General features: G+C 42.1%; 1 protein-coding gene across 2 annotated transcripts in view; it reads left to right on the top strand.

The window, feature by feature from the left end:
* Positions 1 to 7,306: 7,306 nt before the first annotated feature.
* The window catches only part of LOC115177650 (zinc finger protein OZF-like), an 84,547-nt gene continuing 77,140 nt past the window's right edge, over positions 7,307 to 14,713 (top strand). Inside the window, exons 1-4 of one of the 2 annotated variants that reach the window (XM_029738587.1) lie at positions 7,307 to 7,923; positions 8,402 to 8,499; positions 8,635 to 8,812; positions 12,544 to 13,859. In XM_029738587.1, coding sequence (XP_029594447.1) covers positions 7,674 to 7,923; positions 8,402 to 8,499; positions 8,635 to 8,812; positions 12,544 to 13,562 — 1,545 coding nt within the window. In that variant the 5' untranslated portion in view covers positions 7,307 to 7,673 and the 3' untranslated portion in view covers positions 13,563 to 13,859. Of the gene's footprint in view, positions 7,924 to 8,401; positions 8,500 to 8,634; positions 8,813 to 12,543; positions 13,860 to 14,713 lie in introns of those variants that run through there. The other variant, XM_029738586.1, reaches the window with a different exon arrangement.

Raw genomic sequence — 14,713 nt, forward strand, 5'->3', positions numbered from 1 at the left:
CCACTATCATGTATCCTACCATGACTATATCCAACCCTACTCCATGTGTTTCCACTATCATGTATCCCACCATGACTATATCCAACCCTACTCCATGTGTTGCCACTATCATGTATCCTACCATGGCTATATCCAACCCTACTCCATGTGTTGCCACTATCATGTATCCTACCATGGCTATATCCAACCCTACTCCATGTGTTGCAACTATCATGTATCCTACCATGACTATATCCAACCCTACTCCATGTGTTGCCACTATCATGTATCCTACCATGGCTATATCCAACCCTACTCCATGTGTTGCCACTATCATGTATCCTACCATGGCTATATCCAACCCTACTCCATGTGTTTCCACTATCATGTATCCTACCATGGCTATATCCAACCCTACTCCATGTGTTGCCACTATCATGTATCCCACCATGACTATATCCAACCCTACTCCATGTGTTTCCACTATCATGTATCCTACCATGGCTATATCCAACCCTACTCCATGTGTTTCCACTATCATGTATCCCACCATGGCTATATCCAACCCTACTCCATGTGTTGCCACTATCATGTATCCTACCATGGCTATATCCAACCCTACTCCATGTGTTGCCACTATCATGAATCCTACCATGGCTATATCCAACCCTACTCCATGTGTTACCACTATCATGTATCCTACCATGGCTATATCCAACCCAACTCCATGTGTTGCCACTATCATGTATCCTACCATGGCTATATCCAACCCTACTCCATGTGTTGCCACTATCATGTATCCTACCATGGCTATATCCAACCCTACTCCATGTGTTGCCACTATCATGTATCCTACCATGGCTATATCCAACCCTACTCCATGTGTTTCCACTATCATGTATCCTACCATGGCTATATCCAACCCTACTCCATGTGTTTCCACTATCATGTATCCCACCATGGCTATATCCAACCCTACTCCATGTGTTTCCACTATCATGTATCCCACCATGACTATATCCAACCCAACTCCATGTGTTGCCACTATCATGTATCCTACCATGACTATATCCAACCCTACTCCATGTGTTGCCACTATCATGTATCCCACCATGACTATATCCAACCCTACTCCATGTGTTGCCACTATCATGTATCCTACCATGGCTATATCCAACCCTACTCCATGTGTTTCCACTATCATGTATCCTACCATGGCTATATCCAACCCTACTCCATGTGTTGCCACTATCATGTATCCTACCATGGCTATATCCAACCCTACTCCATGTGTTGCCACTATCATGTATCCCACCACGACTATATCCAACCCTACTCCATGTGTTTCCACTATCATGTATCCTACCATGGCTATATCCAACCCTACTCCATGTGTTGCCACTATCATGTATCCCACCATGACTATATCCAACCCTACTCCATGTGTTGCCACTATCATGTATCCTACCATGACTATATCCAACCCTACTCCATGTGTTTCCACTATCATGTATCCTACCAGGACTATATCCAACCCTACTCCATGTGTTTCCACTATCATGTATCCTACCATGACTATATCCAACCCTACTCCATGTGTTGCCACTATCATGTATCCTACCATTACTATATCCAACCCTACTCCTTGTGATTCCACTGTCATGTATCCTACCATGGCTATATCCAACCCTACTCCATGTGTTGCCACTATCATGTATCCTACCATTACTATATCCAACCCTACTCCATGTGTTGCCACTATCATGTATCCTACCATTACTATATCCAACCCTACTCCATGTGTTGCCACTATCATGTATCCTACCATGGCTATATCCAACCCTACTCCATGTGTTGCCATTATCATGTATCCTACCATGGCTATATCCAACCCTACTCCATGTGTTTCCACTATCATGTATCCTACCATGGCTATATCCAACCCTACTCCATGTGTTGCCACTATCATGTATCCTACCATGGCTATATCCAACCCTACTCCATGTGTTGCCACTATCATGTATCCCACCATGACTATATCCAACCCTACTCCATGTGTTGCCACTATCATGTATCCTACCATGGCTATATCCAACCCTACTCCATGTGTTGCCACTATCATGTATCCTACCATGGCTATATCCAACCCTACTCCATGTGTTGCCACTATCATGTATCCTACCATGGCTATATCCAACCCTACTCCATGTGTTGCCACTATCATGTATCCTACCATGGCTATATCCAACCCTACTCCATGTGTTTCCACTATCATGTATCCTACCATGGCTATATCCAACCCTACTCCATGTGTTGCCACTATCATGTATCCCACCATGACTATATCCAACCCTACTCCATGTGTTGCCACTATCATGTATCCTACCATGACTATATCCAACCCTACTCCATGTGTTGCCACTATCATGTATCCTACCATTACTATATCCAACCCTACTCCTTGTGATTCCACTGTCATGTATCCTACCATGGCTATATCCAACCCTACTCCATGTGTTGCCACTATCATGTATCCTACCATTACTATATCCAACCCTACTCCATGTGTTGCCACTATCATGTATCCTACCATTACTATATCCAACCCTACTCCATGTGTTGCCACTATCATGTATCCTACCATGGCTATATCCAACCCTACTCCATGTGTTGCCATTATCATGTATCCTACCATGGCTATATCCAACCCTACTCCATGTGTTTCCACTATCATGTATCCTACCATGGCTATATCCAACCCTACTCCATGTGTTGCCACTATCATGTATCCTACCATGGCTATATCCAACCCTACTCCATGTGTTGCCACTATCATGTATCCCACCATGACTATATCCAACCCTACTCCATGTGTTGCCACTATCATGTATCCTACCATGGCTATATCCAACCCTACTCCATGTGTTGCCACTATCATGTATCCTACCATGGCTATATCCAACCCTACTCCATGTGTTGCCACTATCATGTATCCTACCATGGCTATATCCAACCCTACTCCATGTGTTGCCACTATCATGTATCCTACCATTACTATATCCAACCCTACTCCATGTGATTCCACTATCATGTATCCTACCATGGCTATATCCAACCCTACTCCATGTGTTGCCACTATCATGTATCCTACCATTACTATATCCAACCCTACTCCATGTGTTGCCACTATCATGTATCCTACCATTACTATATCCAACCCTACTCCATGTGTTGCCACTATCATGTATCCTACCATGGCTATATCCAACCCTACTCCATGTGTTGCCATTATCATGTATCCTACCATGGCTATATCCAACCCTACTCCATGTGTTGCCACTATCATGTATCCTACCATGGCTATATCCAACCCTACTCCATGTGTTGCCACTATGATGTATCCTACCATTGCTATATCCAACCCTACTCCATGTGTTTCCACTATCATGTATCTTACCATGGCTATATCCAACCCTACTCCATGTGTTGCCACTATCATGTATCCTACCATGGCTATATCCAACCCTACTCCATGTGTTTCCACTATCATGTATCCTACCAGGACTATATCCAACCCTACTCCATGTGTTTCCACTATCATGTATCCTACCATGACTATATCCAACCCTACTCCATGTGTTGCCACTATCATGTATCCTACCATTACTATATCCAACCCTACTCCATGTGTTTCCACTATCATGTATCCTACCATGGCTATATCCAACCCTACTCCATGTGTTGCCACTATCATGTATCCTACCATTACTATATCCAACCCTACTCCATGTGTTGCCACTATCATGTATCCTACCATTACTATATCCAACCCTACTCCATGTGTTGCCACTATCATGTATCCTACCATGGCTATATCCAACCCTACTCCATGTGTTGCCACTATCATGTATCCTACCATGGCTATATCCAACCCTACTCCATGTGTTGCCACTATCATGTATCCTACCATGGCTATATCCAACCCTACTCCATGTGTTGCCACTATCATGTATCCTACCATGGCTATATCCAACACTACTCCATGTGTTGCCACTATCATGTATCCTACCATGGCTATATCCAACCCTACTCCATGTGTTGACACTATCATGTATCCTACCATGACTATATCCAACCCTACTCCATGTGTTTCCACTATCATGTATCCTACCATGGCTATATCCAACCCTACTCCATGTGTTGCCACTATCATGTATCCTACCATGGCTATATCCAACCCTACTCCATGTGTTGCCACAATCATGTATCCTACCATGGCTATATCCAACCCTACTCCATGTGTTGCCACTATCATGTATCCTACCATGGCTATATCCAACCCTACTCCATGTGTTTCCACTATCATGTATCTTACCATGGCTATATCCAACCCTACTCCATGTGTTGCCACTATCATGTATCCTACCATGGCTATATCCAACCCTACTCCATGTGTTGCCACTATCATGTATCCTACCATGACTATATCCAACCCTACTCCATGTGTTTCCACTATCATGTATCCCACCATGACTATATCCAACCCTACTCCATGTGTTGCCACTATCATGTATCCTACCATGGCTATATCCAACCCTACTCCATGTGTTGCCACTATCATGTATCCTACCATGGCTATATCCAACCCTACTCCATGTGTTGCAACTATCATGTATCCTACCATGACTATATCCAACCCTACTCCATGTGTTGCCACTATCATGTATCCTACCATGGCTATATCCAACCCTACTCCATGTGTTGCCATTTTCATGTATCCTACCATGGCTATATCCAACCCTACTCCATGTGTTTCCACTATCATGTATCCTACCATGGCTATATCCAACCCTACTCCATGTGTTGCCACTATCATGTATCCCACCATGACTATATCCAACCCTACTCCATGTGTTTCCACTATCATGTATCCTACCATGGCTATATCCAACCCTACTCCATGTGTTTCCACTATCATGTATCCCACCATGGCTATATCCAACCCTACTCCATGTGTTGCCACTATCATGTATCCTACCATGGCTATATCCAACCCTACTCCATGTGTTGCCACTATCATGAATCCTACCATGGCTATATCCAACCCTACTCCATGTGTTACCACTATCATGTATCCTACCATGGCTATATCCAACCCAACTCCATGTGTTGCCACTATCATGTATCCTACCATGGCTATATCCAACCCTACTCCATGTGTTGCCACTATCATGTATCCTACCATGGCTATATCCAACCCTACTCCATGTGTTGCCACTTTCATGTATCCTACCATGGCTATATCCAACCCTACTCCATGTGTTTCCACTATCATGTATCCTACCATGGCTATATCCAACCCTACTCCATGTGTTTCCACTATCATGTATCCCACCATGGCTATATCCAACCCTACTCCATGTGTTTCCACTATCATGTATCCCACCATGACTATATCCAACCCAACTCCATGTGTTGCCACTATCATGTATCCTACCATGACTATATCCAACCCTACTCCATGTGTTGCCACTATCATGTATCCCACCATGACTATATCCAACCCTACTCCATGTGTTGCCACTATCATGTATCCTACCATGGCTATATCCAACCCTACTCCATGTGTTTCCACTATCATGTATCCTACCATGGCTATATCCAACCCTACTCCATGTGTTGCCACTATCATGTATCCTACCATGACTATATCCAACCCTACTCCATGTGTTTCCACTATCATGTATCCTACCAGGACTATATCCAACCCTACTCCATGTGTTTCCACTATCATGTATCCTACCAGGACTATATCCAACCCTACTCCATGTGTTTCCACTATCATGTATCCTACCATGACTATATCCAACCCTACTCCATGTGTTGCCACTATCATGTATCCTACCATTACTATATCCAACCCTACTCCTTGTGATTCCACTGTCATGTATCCTACCATGGCTATATCCAACCCTACTCCATGTGTTGCCACTATCATGTATCCTACCATTACTATATCCAACCCTACTCCATGTGTTGCCACTATCATGTATCCTACCATTACTATATCCAACCCTACTCCATGTGTTGCCACTATCATGTATCCTACCATGGCTATATCCAACCCTACTCCATGTGTTGCCATTATCATGTATCCTACCATGGCTATATCCAACCCTACTCCATGTGTTTCCACTATCATGTATCCTACCATGGCTATATCCAACCCTACTCCATGTGTTGCCACTATCATGTATCCTACCATGGCTATATCCAACCCTACTCCATGTGTTGCCACTATCATGTATCCCACCATGACTATATCCAACCCTACTCCATGTGTTGCCACTATCATGTATCCTACCATGGCTATATCCAACCCTACTCCATGTGTTGCCACTATCATGTATCCTACCATGGCTATATCCAACCCTACTCCATGTGTTGCCACTATCATGTATCCTACCATTACTATATCCAACCCTACTCCATGTGATTCCACTATCATGTATCCTACTTGGCTGAAGCTTTGATCCAGTGGAATAAGTATTGAGGAGCAGGGAGGTTAAAGGTCACTTCAGGATACAGCTGTTACTATAAACTATCCCTAAATAATACAGTAATGAGAGAAAATGTAAAGAATATTTAGGGCCCTATAACATCTCTATCTATATACAACATCTCTATCAAATCTTTTTGAATTTTCTGATTTCTCCCTGTTTTTCCCTCTCAAAATCACACTGTTAATAGGAAAAACAACAACATTAGATGTTCTGAGTCCACAACAATACTTAAACCACATCAGGAGACCACTTTTGAAGTCTGAGAAAAATCTAAGACATTTAGATTTTTTGGGTGTAGATAACGACGACTTGCAGGCTGTGGGTTCAGAATAACTATGACAAAAGTTAATCCAAATTATACCACCACCCAAAAGGACACTTTAGAGACAGGAAGGGTAAAGGGACATGTGTTCTACACAGGTAGAGCCCTATCTGTCCATGTAGCCTTTAACAAAGTGGGCACTGCTTCATGTGGCAACAGCAACACTCACCTAAATAGTCCATATGCCACTGGGTGAGAGAATATTCCATTATTTTTGGCCATCATTATGTGAGGTGTTATGTGTTGTTAGCGATGAGCCTTGGTCAATTTATCTCTGAATATGCCACCCTCTTCAATCTGTCACCTAATCCTGCCCAATGGGCAGGTCAGCCCTGGAGTATTGGCCAAGTATTGGCTGTAAGAAGGAAGAGAAAATATAACATCTGATTGTTTTTAAATGACTTCTTATGACATCGCTTTATTTTTGTTCCAATCTGTGTTGCCCACTCCAGTCAGCAGATGGCGATATGAGTATTTCAGGTGATGCTTCTTGCGTGACGTATAATCTAGTGGACGGAACTGGAGGCTTCTTCAACAGCGACAAAAGTCAACTGATTCAACCAACGCGGTGGTTTGCTAGTGAGCATAACACCGAAACATTGAAGCTCTTTAGTCCAATCTTGTGTTTATTAGTATTAAGTACATAACTCTGTTTACGTATCTACGAGTTCGTTTAAACGTAATTTGCTTCTTAAATGAGAAAATATGTTAAATTGATACTGTGCTAGGCTAATCGCCCAGGGGGCATGAGCTCACTAAACTAGACGGAGAAAGAAGCTCTGGTGAAAGGGGAGGAAGAAGCTTTCAGAATGAAAAAGGAGGAAGAGGAGGCTATCACATTGAAAGAAGAAGAAGAGGAGGATAGGAAAGAGGTTGTCAGGGTGGAAAAGGAGGAGGTAGAAGCTTTCAGAATCAAAAAGGAGGAAGATGACGTGACATTGAAAGAAGAGGAAGAACCTTTTGGAGTAAAAGAGGAAGAGGAGGCTATCTCAATAAAAGAGGAGGAAGACGTTTTGGGAGTGAAAAAGGAGGAGGAGACTGAAGTACCGATTACCATCAGTGAGTACTGTCTTAAAAACAGGGGCACAAACTATGTTGTTGTTGAACTAATGTGTGGTTTTAAAGGTGCATTCTACTGAAGTTCTACACTTGAATATGTTGTTCAGTACTGAAGGAATTAAGGGACAATCTGCCATTGGTACATGTTTTTGTGGGACTTCTCAATTAGATGTATTGAATTCTCCACGTGGTCTATATTAAAGTGCACTAAATCTAATATAACAGGCTTTTAAAATATAATATTGGAGCATAATTTATACTTAAAATATCAAAGGGACACAAAAGGCACCCATTCGGGAAGGACCCTTTTACGTTTGCATCATAAACAATATATATATATATATATATATATATATATATAAAGCATAATTAAGAGGCCAATTTAGGTCATTTTTAGACATATTAATGCCTCTTGTAAGACCCTATGATTGCAATAGGTCATAAGTTTATCATTTGTTTGATGTTCTCATTAACACAGGAGAGAGACATGACTATTGTGGATCCTCTGGGGAGCCTCAACAACATCCTGATGCTGACGAGTCAGAGAAGAGTCTCTCTAGATCAGAACACCAGATGGTACAGCTTGGTCTGGTCTAGCATACAGCTTGCTCCGTCTGGGTCTGGGCTGGGTTTCTGTAAAGCACTTTATGGCAACAGTGACATCAGCATCCATAATGATATGTGTCTGTGTCCCCTCTTTATGGTTACCAGGACAACGCTAGCCCTTCCTCCCTCCCGGAGTCCCTGTGTCGTGCCTCTCCCGGTAGTGCCTTACTGCTGGGTATGAAGAGGTTGTCTGTGCTGCTGGTGGACTGCAGGAAAACAACGGGGCTGAGTGGAACTGTGAGAGGAGGAGAAGAGAAGAAAGGATCAGATTTGACTCATCAAAGTAAGTGCTGTAGTTTAGTTTGAACAAATACAACAGATCTGCCCACTGGTATCTGTTACCAGGACAACCAGCAGAGTCCTGTTAGTTGACATGAAGATAGACTGGTGGATATGGATGTTATGAATATCTTAACACTGAAAAAGGATTCTGCCAATGAAAAGAGAGAAACCAATAGACCATATAAAACCTTGATGAAAGGTAGATTTAGAGAGAAAGTTTCAAGATGATCCAATGTAAGGTGAATGTTTTCCTGAAAACATTATGGATGTTACATTGCCTGTCCCAGTCAACCCCCCCCCCCCCCCCCCCCCCCCTTATCTTTACAAGACTAGAACAGGCAAGCAAAACTCCAGACACTTCAATGTGGTCTGTGTTGCTCCATTAACATCTGATCTACATAACTTGTTTAAAATGGAAAATATATATTTTTAAATCAAGCACCATAAGCCTTTTCTAAAAGCCATGAAAATTGATTGAATGAAAAACTTTTTTTTTTGGGGGGGACTCACAGAACATGTCTTAATTTTGAAATAACAAACTTTATTGATTTCATGTGTAACTGAAATCAATAAAGGGCTCAAACCAGTGATCCTCTGCTTCTCAACACACGTGACCGCCCTCCTTGATAAGTAACTCTATTCAGAGTTCTAGAGCCACACACTCACTATAGCACAATAAGTGGTGTGTATTTAACAGATGGTGAGATCAGAAACATCAGTCCCTTTGTTTGCTCTGTTTCAGAGCTACTCTGCCATTTAGGCTGCAACAACAATACAGTGGGGGAACACCCCCTGATCTGTTGTTTTATGAAGGGTCACCTACGCCCAGTACCCAAACAGCTAGTCCCATCTTGGGATTTTTCTCTTGTGCTTGAGGCTATTGCTGCTGTTGGAGCCACTGGAAAGAGTAGGAATTAGATTTATATTGTTTAAAACTGCTTTACTTTATCCATTACATCCGTATAATGAGTTCCACCCCCATACCTTCATGAGGCTCTATAGTAGCAAGGATCTGACACCTCCGGAGGGCTTGATGGCTCAATCCAACAGAGTTATGGCTACATCATAGGCATTGTTCAAAGGCATCTCTGTTCAAGAGATCTGTAATGCAGCATGTTGTGGTGATGTACCTTCATGAGGTTCTACTAACTGGACATCACTACACCTACGGTGAGTAGAGTGGGGACCTCTGAGGGATGATCCTGTCTAGACTTGGCATCAGAGAGTGTATATGAGCTCTATGGTAGTTGACTATATCCCCAAAGTGAGAGACTAATGAGCGGGATCGATTTGAAGGTGGAGGGTCCGTCATGGCTTGTTGTCATTGTAGGCATTCTCAACGCTGTGCGTTACAGGAAAGACATCCTCCTCCCTCATGTGGCACCCTGCCTGCAGGCTCATCTTGACATGACCCTCCAGCATGGCAATGCCACCAGCTATACTGCTCGTTCTGTGCGTGATTTCCTGCAAGACAGGAATGTTAGTGTTCTGCCATGGCCAACGAAGATCCCGCATCTCAATCCCATTGAGCAGGTCTGGGACCTGTTGGATTGGAGGGTGAGGGCTAGGGCCATTCCCCCCAGAAATGTCCGGGAACTTGCAGGTGCTTTGGTGGAAGAGTGGGGTAACATCTCACAGCAAGAACTGGCAAATCTGGTGCAGTCCATGAGGAGGAGATGCTCTGCAGTACTTAATGCAGCTGGTGGCCACACCAGATACTGACTTACTTTTGATTTTGACCCCCCCTTTGTTCAGGTACACATTATTCAATTTCTGTTAGTCACATGTCTGTGGAACTTGTTCAGTTTATGTATGTTGTTGAATCTTGTTATGTTCATACAAATATTTACACATGTTAAGTTTGCTGAAAATAAACGCAGTTGACAGAGAGAGGACATTTCTTTTTTTGCTGAGTTTAGATTGACGAGGGGGAAAAAACTATTTAATCAATTTTAGAATAATGCTGAAACGTAACAAAATTGGCAAAAGGTGAAGGGGTCTGAATACATAACGAATGCACTGTGTATGTGTGTGTGTACGGAACCAAAATATAAGCAACAATTTCAACGATTTACAGTTCATATAAGTCAGTCATTGTAAATAAATAAATTAGGCCCTAATCTTTGGACTTCACATGACTGTGCAGGGGCGCAGCCATTGGTGAGCCCTGGAGGGCATACGCCCACCCATTGCGGAGCCAGGCCCAGCCAATCAGAATTAGTTTTTCCCCACAAAAGGGCTTCATTACAAAGAGAAATACAACTCGGGTGTCTGGTCTCAGACGATGTGGAGGTCCTGGGCTGGCGTCGTTATATGTGGTCTGTGGTTGTAAGGCCAGTTGGATGTACTGCCAAATTCTCTAAAACGACGTTGGAGGCGGCTTCTGGTAGAGAATTGAACATTCAATTATCTGGTAACAGCTCTAGTGGATATTCCTGCAGTCAGCATGCCAATTGCACACTCCCTCAAAACTTGAGACATCTGTGGCATTGTGTTGTGTGACAAAATTGCACATTTTAGAGTGGCCTTTTATTCTCCCCAGCACAAGGTACACCTATGTAATGATCATGCTGTTTATCAGCTTGATATGCCACACCTGTCAGGTGGATGAATTATCTTGGCAAAGGAGAAATGTTCACTAACAGGGATGTAAACAAATTTGTGTACAACATTTTTGAGAAATAAGCTTTTGTGCTTATGGAATAATTCTTTTTTTTTTTTATTTCAGCTCATGAAACATGGGACCAACACTTTACATGTTGTGTTTTATATTGTTTAGCAACATCTACCCCAAAATTATTTTTACTAAACAATCATGACATTTGTGAACGTCTAAATAAAATAAATAGTCACAACGGGCGTTGTCGTGGAAACTGAGAGAGACTTTGTAATTTCTTCAAACAATCATCTTTATTTAATATTGATAAATTATTGCAATAATGAAGCTGTTGATACCACACTCTTGAGTGTGTTTCCGAGAGCTTAACCTTGAATGAAAAATAGAGCTCTTATAATGCTTAGTCAGGGCAAAGAATAAATGTTCACTAACAGGGATGTAACAAATTCTGCAATCTTTTTTTTCAGCTCATGAAACATCCAACACTTTACATGTTGCGTTTATATTTTTGTTTATTGTAGTAACTATCAGTTTTAGGAACATCAACCCAAAATATTTCACCTTATTTTGTACTTTACCCAAAATATGACATCAGCAAAAGTCAAAATGTTGAAAACCTGTGAACGTCTAAATAAGAAATTGGTCCATTTAAACAGCATGTGTGGAACCCTTTCAACAACGGGGAGATGTTACTGATGTGCTTTGTGTCTTAGACGTAAACATAAGTTTTGGATTTCCACTTGAAATTACTTCTTTACTTATTTTATGTTTAAGGAAGTGTGTATGTCGCATTCTGTATCATACAGCTATGAAAGTTATATATTTAGAACCACCTGCTGATAGGAATCCAGCGAAGTCTGTGTCTTCAGTGTCCTAGAACTGTTTAGTTTTTTGTGTTCTGACTTGTAAAACAGGATGAATAAGATAAGTCATGTAAACATATCAGTAATTACCAGGAAGCTCTACATTTGTTTTAAAATCTCACTAAGATTGTTAAAACTGGTCTCAGGTTATTGAGAGATCTGATTAGGATTTACCCTCGTAGCATGGTTGTTTTATCATGTGGAGGTTTCATTCGGGTCTCTATTTAAAAAAAAAAACACTTTCTTTGGCAGGAGAAAGACCAGACTCAGAGGAACCAGAGCCAGGGACGTCCAAACCAGCAAGACGACACAAGTGCTCCCACTGTGGAAAGGGTTTTAACCGGTTATGGAACATGAAACAACATGAGAAAATACATACAAGGGAGAAGCCTTACCACTGCTCCCAGTGTGGAAATAGTTTTACGATTTTAGGAAACCTGAAAGCTCATGAGAGAATACACACAGGGGAGAAGCCTTACCACTGCTCACAGTGTGGAAAGTGTTTCAACCAGACAGGGGAGCTGAAACAGCATGAGAGAATACACACAGGGGAGAAGCCTTACCACTGCTCCCAGTGTGGAAAGAGTTTTGCGATTTTAGGAAACCTGAACGCTCATGAGAGAATACACACAGGGGAGAAGCCTTACCACTGCTCCCAGTGTGGAAAGAGTTTCAACCAGACAAGGGACCTGAAACAGCACGAGAGAATACACACAGGGGAGAAGCCTTACCACTGCTCCCAGTGTGGAAAGAGTTTTGCGGTTTTAGGAACCCTGAAAGCTCATGAGAGAATACACACAGGGGAGAAGCCTTACCACTGCTCCCAGTGTGGAAAGAGTTTTACGGTTTTAGGAACCCTGAAAGCTCATGAGAGAATACACACAGGGGAGAAGCCTTACCACTGCTCCCAGTGTACAAAGTGTTTTAAACATTTAGGGGAACTGAAAAAACATGAGCGAATACACACAGGGGAGAAGCCTTACCACTGCTCCCAGTGTGGAAAGAGTTTTACGGTTTTAGGAACCCTGAAAGCTCATGAGAGAATACACACAGGGGAGAAGCCTTACCACTGCTCCCAGTGTACAAAGTGTTTTAACCATTTAGGGGAACTGAAAAAACATGAGCGAATACACACAGGGGAGAAGCCTTACCACTCCTCCCAGTGTGGAAAGAGTTTTAACCAGGAAAGCCAACTGAACCATCACGAGAAAATACACAGAGGTGAGAAGCCTTACCACTCCTCCCAGGGTGCAAAGCTTTTGCCCATTTAGGAAGCCTGAAAGAACACATGAGACTGCACACAGAGGAGAAGGTTTACAAAAGCTCAGACTGTGGGAAAACATATTACTCATAAGTCACTTCAACATCATTAGAGAATCCACACAGGAGAGAGGAATTACTTCTCTTAGCGTATGTATTGATATTTCACATCTCGTTGACTTAAAATTCATCAGAGAACATACACCGTGCTCCCGTTGTCTTATTGTTGACTGATAATGTGTTTACCTGTTTTTACCATATGAAATTGCTTCTTCCAATTATTGATAAACATGTACCTGTTAAGAAACTGACTGTTAGAACTGTTAAGGCTCCATGGATTGATGAGGAATTTAAAAACTGTATGTTTGAAAGAGATGGGGCAAAAGGAGTGGCTAATATGTCTGGCTGGCTTACGTACTGCAAATTGAGAAATGATGTCACCAAACTCAACAAAAATAATAAACTTTATTATGAATCCAAGATCAATGATATAAAGAATGATGGAGAAAAAACTTGTAAAAATACATAATGAAAGAAAAGCAGTGCAAGTATTGAATTTTGTAAAGTTAGTGTGGGAGAGGTGGAAGAATTGTTATCGATCAATAATGACAAACCTCCTGGCATTGACAACAGATGGAAAGCTACTGAGGACGGTAGCTGACTCTATAGCCACTCCTATCTGTCATATTTTTAATCTGAGCGTAGAGGAAAGTCTTTGTCTTCAGGCCTGGAGGGAAGCCGAAGTAATTCCGCTACCCAAGAGTGGTAAAGCGGCCTTTATTGGTTCTAACAGCAGACCTATAAGCTTGCTGCCAGCTCTTAGCCAACTGTTGGAAAAAAATTGTGTTTGACCAAATACAATGCTATTTCTCTGTAAACAAATTAACAACAGACTTTCAGCATGCTTATAGAGAAGGGCACTCAACATGTACTGCACTGACACAAATGACTGATGATTGGTTGAGAGAAATTGATAATAAGAAGATTGTGGGAGCTGTACTGTTAGATTTCAGTGCAGCCTTTGATATTATTGACCATAACCTGAGAAAACGTATGTGCTATGGCTTTTTAACCTCTGCCATATCGTGGATTCAGAGATATCTATCTACTAGAACTCAGAGGATTTTTAATGGAAGCTTCTCTGTCAAACATGTAAAGTACC

Source organism: Salmo trutta, chromosome 38 (assembly GCF_901001165.1).
Source record: "Salmo trutta chromosome 38, fSalTru1.1, whole genome shotgun sequence".
NCBI lineage: Eukaryota > Metazoa > Chordata > Actinopteri > Salmoniformes > Salmonidae > Salmo > Salmo trutta.